Here is a 15,492-nt window from a genome sequence, read left to right on the forward strand (position 1 = left end):
GTAATGAGGGGTAGGGTTATAACAAAGGAACAACTGTAATGAGGGGGAGACAACTGTAATGAGGGGTAGGGTTATAACAAAGGAATAACTATAATGAGGGAGAGACAACTGTACAATGATGGGGAGACAACTGTAATGAGGGGTAGGGTTATAACAAAGGAACAACTGTAATGAGAGGGAGACAACTGTAATGAGGGGTAGTGTTATAACAAAGGAATAACTATAATGAGGGAGAGACAACTGTACAATGATGGGGAGACAACTGTAATGAGGGGAAGGGTTATAACAAAGGAATAACTATAATGAGGGAGAGACAACTGTACAATGATGGGGAGACAACTGTAATGAGGGAAAGACAACTGTAATGAGGGGGAGACAACTGTAATGAGGGAGAGACAACTGTAATGAGGGAAAGACAACTGTACAATGATGGGGGGACAACCGTAATGAGGGGTAGGGTTATAACAAAGGAACAACTGTAATGAGGGGGAGACAACTGTAATGAGGGGTAGGGTTAAAACAAAGGAATAACTATAATGAGGGGGAGACAACTGTACAATGATGGGGAGACAACTGTAATGAGGGGGAGACAACTGTACAATGAGGGAGAGACAACTGTAATGAGGGGAAGACAACTGTAATGAGGGGGAGACAACTGTAATGAGGGGAAGACAACTGTAATGAGGGGGAGACAACTGTACAATGAGGGGGAGACAACTGTAATGAGGGGGAGACAACTGTAATGAGTGGGGGGCAAATGTAATGAGGGGGAGACAACTGGAATGAGGGAGAGACAACTGTAGTGGGGGGGGGGTAACTGAAATGGGGGGGAGACAACTGTAATGAGGGGAAGACAACTGTAATGAGGGGGAGTCAACTGTACAATGAGGGGGAGACAACTGTAAGGAGGGGGAGACAACTGTAATGAGGGGGAGACAACTGTAATGAGGGAGAGACAACTGCAATGGGGGGGGGGGGTAACTGTAATGAGGGAGAGACAACTGTAATGAGGGGAGACACATAAAGACACACAAAACAACTCTAATACAGGGAAACAACTCTCTTAATGAGAGACAACTGTAATGTGGAGAAACAACTGTAAAATGGGGAGACTTGAAATGATAGAAAACAATGGTAATGCAGAAAGACAACTCTCTTCAAGAGATACAACTGTAATGAGGGGAGCTAACTAATTATAGCATGGGGGGTGCAATGTTATCCATGAAGTTCACTATATTATAATAAGGGGAGAAAACTATAATGGGAAGACAACTCTCATCAAAAGAGAAGACTGTAACGAGTCAGAAAAAGGTGTAAAAGAGGCAATAACAAGGATTGTTGATTTCAAAGAGGATATTCATACAAAAGATAAGAAATATATAGCTTGTTTTATACATTTCAGGGCGTCCATTGAGCATATTGGGAGAGTAAAACAAATACTGGTCTTACTTAATATATTTCCCTATTCCACCCTATAGGCAGGACTATGAGGTCATGTAATGAAATAAACTTCATTATGAACATGGTCTTATTTAAGGTAAAATAAGTGATAAAATGTATATATTTCATAAAATCTCCCCTGTATTTCTTACACTACAGTGTATCAGATAAAATATCCTACACAACATAAATATATAATCTCAACAAAAAATATCACACCAGTGTATCTGCTCTACAGTTAGTAACCATGGCAACCAGATACATTTTTTCTATGTATAGAATACATTTATGATATCTATAGATTTCCTTCCATCCCTGAAAATATGAACATACACCTAATTATGGCAGGGTGTAAGTTCTGGTCAACTGTCAATTCCGATATTAGTTTTTATCAAAATATATATATCTCGCTTCAGGTTATAAGGTTTTTGGGGTGAGAATCCATCGGCTCAATGATAAAAGGTTTACTGGGGTGTGAACTAACACATCCAATAACAGGACATGTTATAGGCATCAATAGCCTTGGCCTGAAATGAATGCTCCAAATAATTGACTGTGATCACGTATTTAAGGATACATTCTGTATGCTACCTAACTGTTCCATGTATCGACTCAAGAGTGTGTTGCTAGGAAATCTGTAAAATTATTCTATGAATGATGATTTGGACAATATGTCTCCCTTTATTCGAAGGGGAGACATAACTATTGTGCAGCGAGATCTAACATATGATGTCCTGATACCTGTAGTTGAACCCATGTCTACCAACACCCTGGTTCAAATGATATCAAGCACTTAGGACTTAATGGCTACCTAGGACTTAAAGACAATAACTCTTGTTTATGAAATTAAGATAGGGCTTCTTGTATACACAGAGATGAATGCGTCATTCAAATTTGACTACTATGGCATAAAGACCAGATTACTTATATATGTCATTAAAACGGAAATTCATATTAAATGAGTTAAAACCAAAATATTAATGGGGTAATTTCCCTTTTAAGCTTTAACTAAGCATCTTGATATGACCTGGAACATCTTGCAGTGTACCACAGAATTAACATATACAGAGCAGGGTTTAGCCTTCACAAGATAAATCGTGAACCTCTGACATTACATTATTTAGATGAATAGAACCATTTACACTAGAATCATGCCCTAGTCCATATATTTCTGTTTCAACTGAAACTTTCAGAAATTGATGAGCTTAAAAATACTCCAAAGGAGTTCTGGAACATGGATGTACATTTGTAGGCTGTTGTCGTAAGATGTTATCTGTAGAGAGGATATAAAGCATCAAGACACATAACCATATATAAACAGTAATTAATAAAAAAAAAATCTGTATTGCTGAAATAGGAAAAGGTTACCACCCAGATAGAACAGTGTGAACAGATACAAAAAAAAATAAGGTCTGAGTCGGGACAATATTCTTTGATAATAGAGTTGACCTGATGAAAATTTCCAAGCTGGCAAAACAAATTTGGATAATCAAGAAACCAGGGTTGCTTTCTTGGATTTCAAATTACTTCGTAGTACCCCAAAAAAAGATGAACATTTTGTCAAGGCCAGGGATGGTCATCTGCATCCATTTTTTTCATGTATCCCATTCGAAAATGAGAATATTTTGCAAATGTATAAGCCCTATAGCCCTAATGCCCTGATTTGAACCTGTCCCTCTACTATCTGTTGGGCCTGGCACATTTTTTTTAGCATTAACTCATTCACCTCTGAAGACACCTTTGAACTCTTCCAATTCAAAGGTTGGAATAGTTCATTATGAAATTTCAGGGACGAATGTTACTAATTCAATGCATATTTGACAAGCTGCATTTGAGGAGGAGTTTTTTTTATCCAGTTTCTTTGTCCCAATAAAGAAGTGACACTGACACACCCTTGAATACAAAAACTTATTTTTTGTTTGGCCAAGTGATGCTTAAATTATTTTTCTTCAATAAAATATTGTTATATTCTTTACTATCACCATCCCTATTGTAATTGTCTGAATCGAACATGGATAGAATTTTAAACCAATTTATTTTATATTTTAGTGCGCATGGTGATCTGTTTATTGAAATCAAGCTATGCATATGTTTGTATCTGATTAAATGAAAACATTGCGTACCTATTGAAAGATGGGTAGCAGGCTAAAAACTGGTCTCACAGAGCTCTATATCAGAAATTGAACACCCTATGTTTCACTGGTACAGAATTGAGAGTCAGAAGATTAAGAATGACTTTTACTAACTCCAGTCATCATGACTGGTAATAGACCCTTTCACTTTATTTTGTAGCTGGCAAACCACCAAAGTGTCAATGTAAAGGATGTAGTATTAGAAAAGGACCTCAAATGTGTTGTGGCAGCAGTAATGTCAACTTTCACACTTGGGATTTCGCTAACCAACAAGCCTCACAGTTATGTGAAAAAGTCCATTGGTACAAAATCAAAGAGTGCATCATTTTGTTTTTGAATTTTTCTTTCAAGCTGGCATTGTGCCATGAAGGTAATTCTAGAAAACATTGATCTCAACATTATGATACCACCTACCTTTTAACTTTTTTGCAGATGTTACCAGAATGGCACACAAACAGAGGACGGCCGCGACACATAACACATCACACTGTCTCAACTTCATTGTGTAAATCAGCTGGTCTGGAATGACTTGAGTGATAAAAAGTCCTGAAGGATCCGGAAGTAGTGATTCCAATAAACTATCCAACAATTCCGAAAAGTTTCATTCTGGATGCAAGTTCCCCAGCATACACAACATATTTTGTCTCAGTTGGCCGTCAGCTTCTAAATTCCAGATAATCTGCAAGATATAATTATTTACATACGGTAAAGCAATTATTGATTTTCATCAAAATAAGAAAACTAAGACTTGAATAACAAAATAAATTGTAGAATCAGATTTGTCAGCATGTACTTTAGAAGTCTCTGTAGGCTAAAAGCAACATAACAAGAAAATGATTGTTTAGATCACTTTTGGGATGTAATTTGCGGAAAATCCATAAAACTTAAAATCTAGGATTACAAAATGAGTTACGGCGGTACAATTGCTTATGTCTGTTGGTATGTAATTTTCTTTGAGATTTACAGAACATAAACTAGCAATTAATAGCAATCAAGTCAACTCAAAAGTGGTTCCGTAAATGTTACTAGGAAATGCATAGAAAAAGCACAATTTGTCCTAGCTTTACTGCAATAAACTAAATTGTAAATTTCATGTTCCCAATTCCTCTCAGTATAAAGAATTCAGTCAATCAATTCCTATGAAGACTACTTATTTTTATATTAATATTTGATGAAAAGGTCAACAAGGCCTGTAGACAAAGATCAACCTTTTGTCAAGTATCTTGCTGTGGCAAACAATTAAATTACCATAGACTTCCAGGTCACTAGCCACTGACAGAATTTAAGCTAATCAATAAAACACATATACATCAGGAATTAGTAAAGTAATCGTAATCTCTTATTGGCTAAAAAAATGTTTTTAAGGATCCCTGTACCACTGCCAAAAACTGTAACAAAGTGTTGGAAACTGTTTTGTTTGTGTCTTTTGTTGTTGTTGTTGTATGACTATAGCATTGATCAATCATTACTAGAAAGAAAACCATAACTTGCAGGATTTATTTGAGAAATAATAAAGATAAAATTAATGAAATATAACCAACATCAATGTTCCGAGTCCAAAAATATCAGTGGGTTAGACTGAGATTCTAACCCTGGTTTTTGGTTTGTTATACTAACAAATTCAGCTACCTGGTCAAAAGAAGTGTCCTAGCCCACCTTTGCTCTATTCCGTCTTTGCGTATTGCAGAGTTATCATCTCTTGAGAGCAGGTATTGATGTTACGTCATTGGTTTGTGTGTGAAAATTACGTCGTTTTCTCAAAAAATGATGACGTTACTCTCAAAAACAAATGACGTAACAATCAATACCTGTTCTCAAGAGAAGATAACTCTGCAATACGCAAAGACGGAATATATATCCAAATGGAAGTTAAGGGGAGGTTACTATGTATAGGAAATATGACAGTGCAATGGGACAGGGATCCTGAAGTAAAGCCAAGCATTGCTTGTTTATAGATAGTTGACATCTACTGTGATATAGACTGTTATAAGCTCAGTGTTCCCATTTAGCCTTTTTCATTTTTTTAGTTTATGCTGCTCTCTCATCCTAAAGAAAAAACTATGTTGTAAATCTTATGACATGAAAACTAGGAAATCACAGTGTGGGGTTCCCACTAGAACATCACAAGTAAATACTGTTTGTCACACTGCGAGTGAACCGACCCTCCCCATCACAATTCATACAAATTGTACCCTTAAAATCAATGCTGTACCTTTGTTTTGGTACAGAGCCTATTTTTCATTATTTATCTGCCTGCAGGCTTTTTGACACGGTTGCTATGTGAAGCATAAATGACGGTATAAATCATACAGCCTGGTTTTGTGTCCTCCTGCTGACAACATGTACTTCACTCGGGAGCTAACATCTTCTGTCAAGTTTCAATACAGTACATTTTAACAAATTACAATGGAATAAGAACAATTTTCATAACATAATATGACCCACTTCTAGAAAGTAAACTTCAATCACAATAGTGGCGAAGAGTGTTTTTTTGCCAAAAATAAGCTGTTTTGAAACACTATATTTCAATTAACTCTTTATGACCTTGACCTGTGCAAAACATTTGATGTTGATCTTTTCATACAACTTTTGAACTTTGACAGATATAGATCCCTCAATATGCTAAATGCATATGTAAGGTAAATCAGTCGCTATGGCCTTGTTTTCCGACACACGACTGATCTCTCGCCATAATTATGACTCAACACATGGTTGACCTTTTCCCATGACCTTGACCTTATACACAAGGCTGACATCTTCATGCATTTGACCTCAGTCATGGTATTCATTTTTGAATACAGCTTTAATCAATAGCATATACATGTGAGGTTGACAATTGAAGACACAATGACCTTGACCTTTGACACGTAAGGTTAACCTACATTTCAAAAAGCCAATTGATATCCAGTGAAGTAGGGTCTCTGGCCTGAAGCAGCTAATTCCACTTGTTCCATACCTGAACCCATGTTCTAGGCCTATCACTGTATCCAAGTGCTGTAGGACATGAACCGACTGAGAAGGATTCTTTGAGAGGTTATTTATCCAAACAGTTATGAATTAATATAAAGTTCTAGAAGGAAAGAGAAATGATAAGAATATTCAACTGAATTAATAGAAAGTATTTCCATGCTGTTTAAATCAAATTATGTAGTTTGATTCAAATTAGAATAAACAAATTTCCTTCAATGCATCAATGCCTAATATTGTTGCATGTCAATTAACTTTTGAAGCCCTTTCAACTTTTCAAATCAAATTTGGTATACATACAATTTATATACAGGATCAACAGTCTAGTATAAGACGCCAAGATCAGAGTGTGATAGCAGAATGTACAGATCAATTCTGACAACATCTCCTTGGTAAACAGTATCCCTCATAGATCCTTGTCAATAGTGTTGGAATAAAACTTCTCAATCTGGTGTCTGAAATAGGAGGAACACACCAGACTGACTGCTGTACACACCCTTATATCAAATGTTGTTATACAACTTGTGTTACACAGGTGTCCTGTTGTCAGTGACGAGGTACAACAATGCTGTCTGAACATAGCTCTGAAAAGCAGAAAGAAAATCTAGAATCCTCCGAACCCTTCCATCCTTCGTGTATTGATTATACGTAACCCAGTATTGATTATACGTAACCCAAGCTAGCTGCCTTCTTAAAGAGAATACAGATAAAATTAACATGTGAATTCGGAGCAAAATGTTAAAGAACTTTTTCCTAACATCCCGAATGTCAAAAACTTATCTTATTTCCTACGAATATCACAATAATTACCGTTACAGATGAAGCTGTTTGATTAAAATTTTAAATTTACTACGAGCTCAAGTTAAATGCAAAGCTGTGTCTTCATTATTCGAGCACGCACCTTTTGAATTTCGTTTCATTTAAGTGGTATTTAACGAAAGATCTGAACTTTCTTGATACCTGAAAATAACTCCATTGATTCGGATCTTTCCAATATAGTGTAACTGAAAAATATCTTATTGGTAGAGAAGTATAGAGTTAAATGATGATTGTGGTAATTGTAGTATCTGTTATGGTTTTCTACTCCATATACTGTAGCTGCAGGAAAATCCCCAATACACTTACCTGTTGAAATATTATAATATGCTTAAAATTTGTGTGTTTAATAAGCATGTTTATAGTTCTGTTTGGGGTTAACGTGTACATCCTCGTAACAGCCAGGGTCCATACCCTCATCAAGCATGGGCTATTAAAATATATCACTTTCGGGATGCGATTTCTTTGTCACAACCTCCAGATAGCGGCCAATTGAACCGTAAAATCAATTTTTAACTCGTGTGGACAAACAAAACTACTATTACTAAAAAGGCAAATTCTATTTTTCTGATTTCGTTAAGATTCAAGCTTACATTTATCGGAAGCTGTTCCAGTCTACCCAGTTACACAAATGAGTACTACCTACTGGTATGGAAATCATTATGCAAACAGACTGAGGGGACCATAGACTCCAAGTCACAACACTCTAAAGAAACAGTGTTCAGATAGCTCAGGCTATAATGGCCCGTATGCCGGAAAGACACGACATTATTGACGTGTAAACTGAGGGGCCGGAAAGAGATGACACTATTGACGTGTAAACTGAGGGTCCGGAATGACACGACATTATTGAAGTGTAAACTGAGGGCCTGAAAGACACGACATTATTGACGTGTAAACTGAGGACCTGAAAGACATGACATTATTGACGTATAAACTGAGGGGCCGGAAAGACACGACATTATTGACGTGTAAACTGAGGGCCTGAAAGACACGACATTATTGACGTATAAACTGAGGGGCCGGAAAGACACGACATTATTGACGTGTAAACTGAGGGGCCAGAAAGACACGACATTATTGACTAGTAGATTGACTTGTTTTCTTTGTCCCTGAGCAAATCAGATCTGTTACACCTAAAATCGTGTGGTCACCAACACAAAAACAGGACCAAAGTGCTGCTGTCTAAATCAATCTTAATCAATCTAAATCAATCACGAGTTTGGGGATAGACTCGACGAGCCTCATAACAACAATGTTCCCATAACAAGCCACAGTGATCACAGATTGTTTCTAGATTACTCCAATCACTCTAGAAACAGTTACTGACTTTTTTTCATTCCGCAGTGTCATGTAACTTTCATGCCAGATATTCCCCAAATTGTGTTTACCCTCTAATCAGCCGACCTTACTGCTTTGACCTTATTGTGGAGAGCTAGCTCTTTATCTGTTTTATCAAATGGTACATCTCGTTCCAAACAGAATTGGTGATATAAACAAAGAAATAAATTTGCTGTAATAAATTGAATTGGACATTATCATCATAGAGATAAAGAGTCAATATAGTTAAGAGGTCATCTTGATTTATTTTTAATTAAACAGGTTACGGGTTGAATTTTTTATTTTTTATTTCGGGGCTTGGGTGTTGAATGGGGTTTTTTTAATTGAGGAGGTTGGGGGGTTGAAGTTCTTTTTAGTTGTGGGGGTTGGGGGTTAAAGATTTTTTTAGTTGTAGGAGTTGGGGGTTGAAGGATTTTTTAGTTGTGGGGATTGGGGGTTAAATGTTTTTTAATTTAGGGGGTTGGTGGGGTTGAACGTTTATGTAGCGGTTGTGACCGTTCTCGTTGGAGTGGCTTGGACCTCTCCGACATGGTAATTATCTGTGGAGTCAAAGTATCGTCAGAGGATCATAGATAGATTTTAAGCTGTAAACACTAAATATGCACAGAATCCTGTAAAGCTACACAGTAGACCCGTTATCATTATATATCTGTACATAACGTTTTAATATTAGGTATATCATGGGTCAACTACCAATGTTACAAGTTTGTTTTATGACACTTGACATACAAAATGATTCTGTAGCAATCTATCACCTTTGTGATGAGAAAATCGCCTGTAATCAATGCCTTAATTACCATAATCATAAAACCCCCATTAGTTATAATATCATTTTGTATCAAAACCAGTTTCAGGCCAAGTGTGCTCCTTATCAAACACTGCTAGTTAGACGAGGAAATATATAAATAGCATGATATAACACTAAATCATGAATTTAAAAATTTCGTGATAACGGTATTTTCCTGGGTGAATTTTTCACATAAAGCTTCCTGCCAATATATCAATGTGCCAATTATGATACAAGCTCATCACATTACAGCCGAATGTAACAGGAAGCGAGCATCATCACACAACTTAATCACCTTTTCCAAACAAGAGCACGAAAAAAGGCCTCTTTATCTTTCAGTTGCAAAAACAAAAATGAAAAAAATGGGAGTTTTCTTCAATATGCTGACATGCATATGCATGCTGTTGTAATGATCAGCCAAGTGAATTTTTTTTTCCATGTGAAATAATTCTTAAATATGGAAATCAACATCCCCCATACATCAATCATTAACATGTGGTAAATTTTGTGATGCTAAGTCATTCCAGTACTCTTAAATTAATTAATTCTACATAATTTTTTATATATATCTCATAATCTGTATTTTTGTTATTTTTAAACTATTTGAACATAATATTATAGATCTATTCACCATGCGAAAATATCTAGAAAATCTGCAAACATGATTCAATTATGATAAGTATATTAAAATAAGATTGTCTATTCCTAGTGGATATGCTAATCCACTGTTCCATGCATGTATCAAACTGGCTATAATTGAGATATAAAATATGCATGGAGCAGTATAGGTGCCAAGTTGGCGTACTCAGTTCCAATTTACAAGTGTTTCTCTAGTGGAGTATCTGACCATGGAACTAGAGGCAATGCAGGGTAGCCATGTGTGACATGAGCCATACACTACATGATTAATCTCAACCCCTCTGGAAGATCCTGTCTGCTAAGTGTGTTAGCTTTAATTGGGGCTCACAGCAGGGGAAGGAAGCCCTGTTGGATATGAAATTGTATTTGGGGCACCAGATAGGGGAGGTGATATCTTATAATAGCCGATACAATGAGGTACCAGAGAGGAGAAACTGTAGTGATATCTGATTATATTGGGGTACCAGTGTGGGGTACTGATATATTGATTGGATCCTACCTTGAGGAATACCAGTGTGGGGTTCTGATTTATTGATTGGATCCTATCTGGAGGGGTACCAGTGTGGGGTACTGATATATTGATTGGATCCTATCTGGAGGAGTACCAGTATGGGGTACTAATATATTGATTGGATCCTATCTGGAGGGGTACCAGTGTGGGGTACTGATATATTGATTGGATCCTATCTGGAGGAGTACCAGTATGGGGTACTAATATATTGATTGGATCCTATCTGGAGGGGTACCAGTGTGGGGTACTGATATATTGATTGGATCCTATCTGGAGGAGTACCAGTATGGGGTACTAATATATTGATTGGATCCTATCTGGAGGGGTACCAGTATGGGGTACTGATATATTGATTGGATCCTATCTGGAGGAGTACCAGTGTGGAGTACTGATATATTGCTTGGATCCTATCTGGAGGGGTACCAGTATGGGGTACTGATATATTGATTGGATCCTATCTGGAGGAGTACCAGTGTGGGCTACTGATATATTGATTGGATCCTATCTAGAGGAGTACCAGTATGGGGTACTGATATATTGATTTGATCCTATCTGGAGGAGTACCGGTGTGGGGTACTGATATATTGATTGGATCCTATCTGGAGGAGTACCAGTGTGGGGTACTGACATATTGATTGGATCCTATCTGGAGGGGTACCAGTATCTGGTACTGATATATTGATTGGATCCTATCTGGAGGGGTACCAGTATGGGGTCCTGATATATTGATTGGATCCTATCTGGAGGAGTAGCAGTGTGGGGTACTGACATATTGATTGGATCCTATCTGTAGGAGTAGCAGTGTGGGGTACTGACATATTGATTGGATCCTATCTGGAGGGGTAGCAGTGTGGGGTACTGACATATTGATTGGATCCTATCTGTAGGAGTAGCAGTGTGGGGTACTGACATATTGATTGGATCCTATCTGTAGGAGTAGCAGTGTGGGGTACTGACATATTGATTGGATCCTATCTGGAGGGGTACCAGTATGGGGTACTGATATATTGATTGGATCCATTGGGGTACCAGTGTGGGGTACTGATATATTGATTGGATCCTATCTGGAGGAAAACATTCAATTAGCTGCTTTATACTGAATCACTGAACAGCGAAAGCTCAACAATGTTGTCATCTGTCCCTTACCTCATTCACCCCTGAAATTTCATTTTGAACTATTCCAAACTCAAAAGAGTTCAAATGTGTCTTCAGGGGTGAAATGGTTAAAATAACCCACATTCTTCTTTATAATCCCAGCTTTCTCTTACTCAACTAGAAGTTAGTTTATAGATATTGGGATCCAAGCTTGTACCAAGTAAACAATAGTCGGTATTTTTAAATCAGGAACACTTTTCCCAGATTTGTTACATAAAGAAGACATTGGTTTGTTAGTCCTCTTTGTGCTGGGTGTATAAGGCCATCACCAGAGATTTCCATTTCTGTCTGTCGTGGAACCACTGGTGTATTTGTCCCCATGTCCAGTATTTCTCTTTCAGTTCTTTCTCAACAGACTGCCTCCAGGTTTGATCAGACACAAAATCTCATAAAACAGGCAGTTGATACACTAGCCCATACTGACCAATCACTCTGACTGGAGACTAGCTCACAGAAAGGCAATGGTTCAGTACTTATGGTTCGCCCTATTTTCTGTACTACTGTACATAACGGATCAGTTAGCTACAGAATTAGTATCATCAGGGATAGCATTATCAGGAAAGTGGTTAATAATATAGTATTGTGACTGGAGCTGTTCTGTCTGTGTGTGTGACAGCTGAGATTCTATTAATTAGCTCCACCTTTTAAGGATCCCTGTCCCACTGCAGTGTGGTTTTGCCTATATATATACAGTAACCTCCCCTTAACTTCCGTTTGAATGTTCCTTACTGTAGCACAGCTGGGCCAGGAAAGTCCCATTGACCAGGTAGCTCAATCTGTTAGAGCAATAGTCCAATGATCTGTGGTCCAGGGTTCGAACCCTGGACTAGCCCCTCAGTTTTTTATTCCACTCAGAACACTGCTGTTGATTATATTATATTTATTTCATCTTAATTATTTCTCACAAGTTACGCAAGGTATATGATTTTCTATTCAGAAATGTTTTATCAAAGCTGCAATCATGGCAAAAAAGACGGTTTCCAAGAACTAGTTACAGTTTTTGACAGTGGTATGGGGATCCTTAATTTGCTTATACATTTTACCGAGTTTTGTGTTAGAGTTATCTTCCTTATTTTTAAATTAGCATCATCCGACAATTGTATATTACCTGAACATTACTTATAGTTAAGTCCTGTCACTCTGGGTCAGAAGAAGAAGATTGCTGAAATGTTGGCCAAGTCAACCCTTTTTGCCTCAACTCTCAGGCCCTAGGGTTGTATAGTCATTTTCTCCTGACTGGGTAAGAGAGAATTTCTCTTTAGCATACTTGGTATACTGTCACACTAGTAAGATGGAGGAGGTCCGGGGTTTGATCCCAGTGGATACATTAAAATAATGACCTGTCTTACATTGGAGTCAATCACGCTGTTTGGGATGAGATCTGGAGAGTGACCATGGTAGTAAGCTAGAGGTCCCGAGCTAAATCTGAAGTGGAGCTATTAAAAGGATTATTTCTATACTATTTGAAGACCAAGAGACTGTTAAACATACAATCCCTGTGCATCAGAGATGTGCAGCCTACACTTCTGATAAGTGTGTCTATCACCAGACCAACCTTCATTTGAAAGAGATAGTCAAAACCCAATAGAAAGAAAACTGTCCAATTTTTCCTCAACAAATTGGCTAGAATACAGGAGAATAGACACTGTGTTTGTCTGTTGTTTGTGATAAATCACCTACTTAAGTAGCAGCTTCTTTGAGCAGAATAAAAAGCTGAGAGAGAAAAAAAAAACTAAAATACCTTGAGGTGAGATTTTGTGGTTATTGTATGTAGACACGTCTGGGATAAACCCTGATGTATGTGGGATTTGGATTTCCCCTGGATTGGCAGCGTGACTCCCAACAAATCGCTAACACAAATCCTGATATTGGCAGAAGAATACTGAGAGTGATTTGAGATCTACAAACGTCTTTGATAAAATTTCAATTAAATGGAATCTGATGAGTCAGAATTTGAGAACAATTAGTGTTGTGAAGCATGATCATGCAAGATCCTGCCAAACTGTACAGAGTTATGGCCTGGACGCATATTTTAAATGTACATGCTCCATGACCATGATGTAAGAGACATACATGACCTTGGCTCAAGGTTTTGACACATTCATGGGTTTAGGATCCAATGCTGTGAAAAATGATAAAGAAGCCACTGAGGATGGACGAACCATGCCATACCATAATATGCTTCAGATTAATATCAAATTAATAAAAAGAAATCAAAAATTGGTTTTGGATTTTCCTTGGAAATGCTTTTTTATAACTAGTTCATTGTATGAATTAATCTCTGATGGATTATATCATTGGCGTAGTTGCTCTCTTTAGTGGACTGCCAGTATGTCATTGCCACGCTGCCTGATTTCTCTTGAGGACTGTCATTAGCAAAGCTCATTGTTTTCTCATACGGTATACACAACAAACCAGGATCTTGATTAGCTATAGCTTTCAGACTCACATAAATCAGAATACACACTTAAAAGTGAGCATTTTCCATATGTTTTTTCTTCAAATTAATTTGCAGAGTGGATGTTTTCTTCTTCACAATGATGCCATTATATAAATACAAAGTAATATGTTAAATGTATTTACTGCTGCAGTACAGGATGGTAAATTGCAAAGTTTCTACAGTTAAGTTTGGAGTATTTTAGACAGCAACACAACAGTCCATTCCATTTATCAAAACAGAGAACAAAAACATAGTTTACCTTGTAGCTTTAAATAGCAAGACGAGAAATAAAAACATATTTTACCTTGTAGCTTTAAACAGCAAGACGTGAAACAAAAACATATTTTACCTTGTAGCTTTAAATAGCAAGATGAGAAACAAAAACATATTTTACCTTGCTCTAAATAGCAAGATGAGACACAAAAACATATTTTACCTCGCTTTAAATAGCAAAATGAGAAACAAAAACATAGTTTACCTTGCTTTAAATAACAAAATGAGAAACAAAAACATATATTACCTTGCTTTAAATAACAAAATGAGAAACAAAAACATAGTTTACCTTGCTTTAAATAGCAAAATGAGAAACAAAAACATATTTTTACTTACTTTAAATAGCAAGATGAGAAACAAAAACATATTTTACCTTGCTTTAAATAGCAAGATGAGAAACAAGAACATATACTTTTACCATATTTTACAATCTTCGGTAAAAAGACGAGTTTCTTCCAAGGTTATTAATCATCTTGATTAAAACGATTAACAGTTTATATCCCAGATTTGATATCGCAGAAATAAGAAGTTTGACGTCTTACATTGGATCAAAACCAGCTCCAACAAAATATGTCAGTTACATATAGACATGATATTAGTTTACTTAAAAATGTTTTTCTTAAATGCAAATCAATTTCTTTTTTACATTTTTTTTCTAAATCCCTTGAGATTCAAAACCAGCAAGCTGCCCTTTCATTCCATATAGTCCACCACTCCTGAAAGATAGATATTGATTTTCGTTTTCTCCCCGAAAAATTGCCTGTCTTTACCTGGAGGTAGGGAGATTCATCTGTCTTGGTGGAAGTTTAAGTTCAGTTAATTAGTTTGTCATGCATGAGGTAGTGGATTCGAAAATTTATTGTTTTGCACTGCCACCTCTCTCAGCCACTAATAACGGACGCGTTGACCTATCTAAACTTCTACAAGACATGACCAGGAATTGATTTCCTTCTGCGATCTAAACACGAAAAAAAGTCCAATACCCCCCCCC

General features: G+C 36.9%; 1 protein-coding gene across 5 annotated transcripts in view; it reads right to left on the bottom strand.

Moving 5' to 3' along the window:
- LOC110442790 (fibroblast growth factor receptor 4-like) overlaps window positions 1-15,492 on the bottom strand; it is a 120,461-nt gene that overhangs the window by 38,237 nt on the left and 66,732 nt on the right. For all 5 annotated transcript variants that reach the window (XM_021486572.1, XM_021486571.1, XM_021486575.1 and 2 more), the window contains one exon: window positions 3,987-4,251. In XM_021486572.1, the coding sequence (XP_021342247.1) occupies window positions 3,987-4,074 (88 nt within the window). In that variant the 5' untranslated portion in view covers window positions 4,075-4,251. The remainder of the gene's footprint in view (window positions 1-3,986; window positions 4,252-15,492) is intronic.

This window comes from Mizuhopecten yessoensis, unplaced genomic scaffold (genome assembly GCF_002113885.1).
Source record: "Mizuhopecten yessoensis strain PY_sf001 unplaced genomic scaffold, ASM211388v2 scaffold716299, whole genome shotgun sequence".
NCBI classification, from domain to species: Eukaryota; Metazoa; Mollusca; class Bivalvia; order Pectinida; family Pectinidae; genus Mizuhopecten; species Mizuhopecten yessoensis.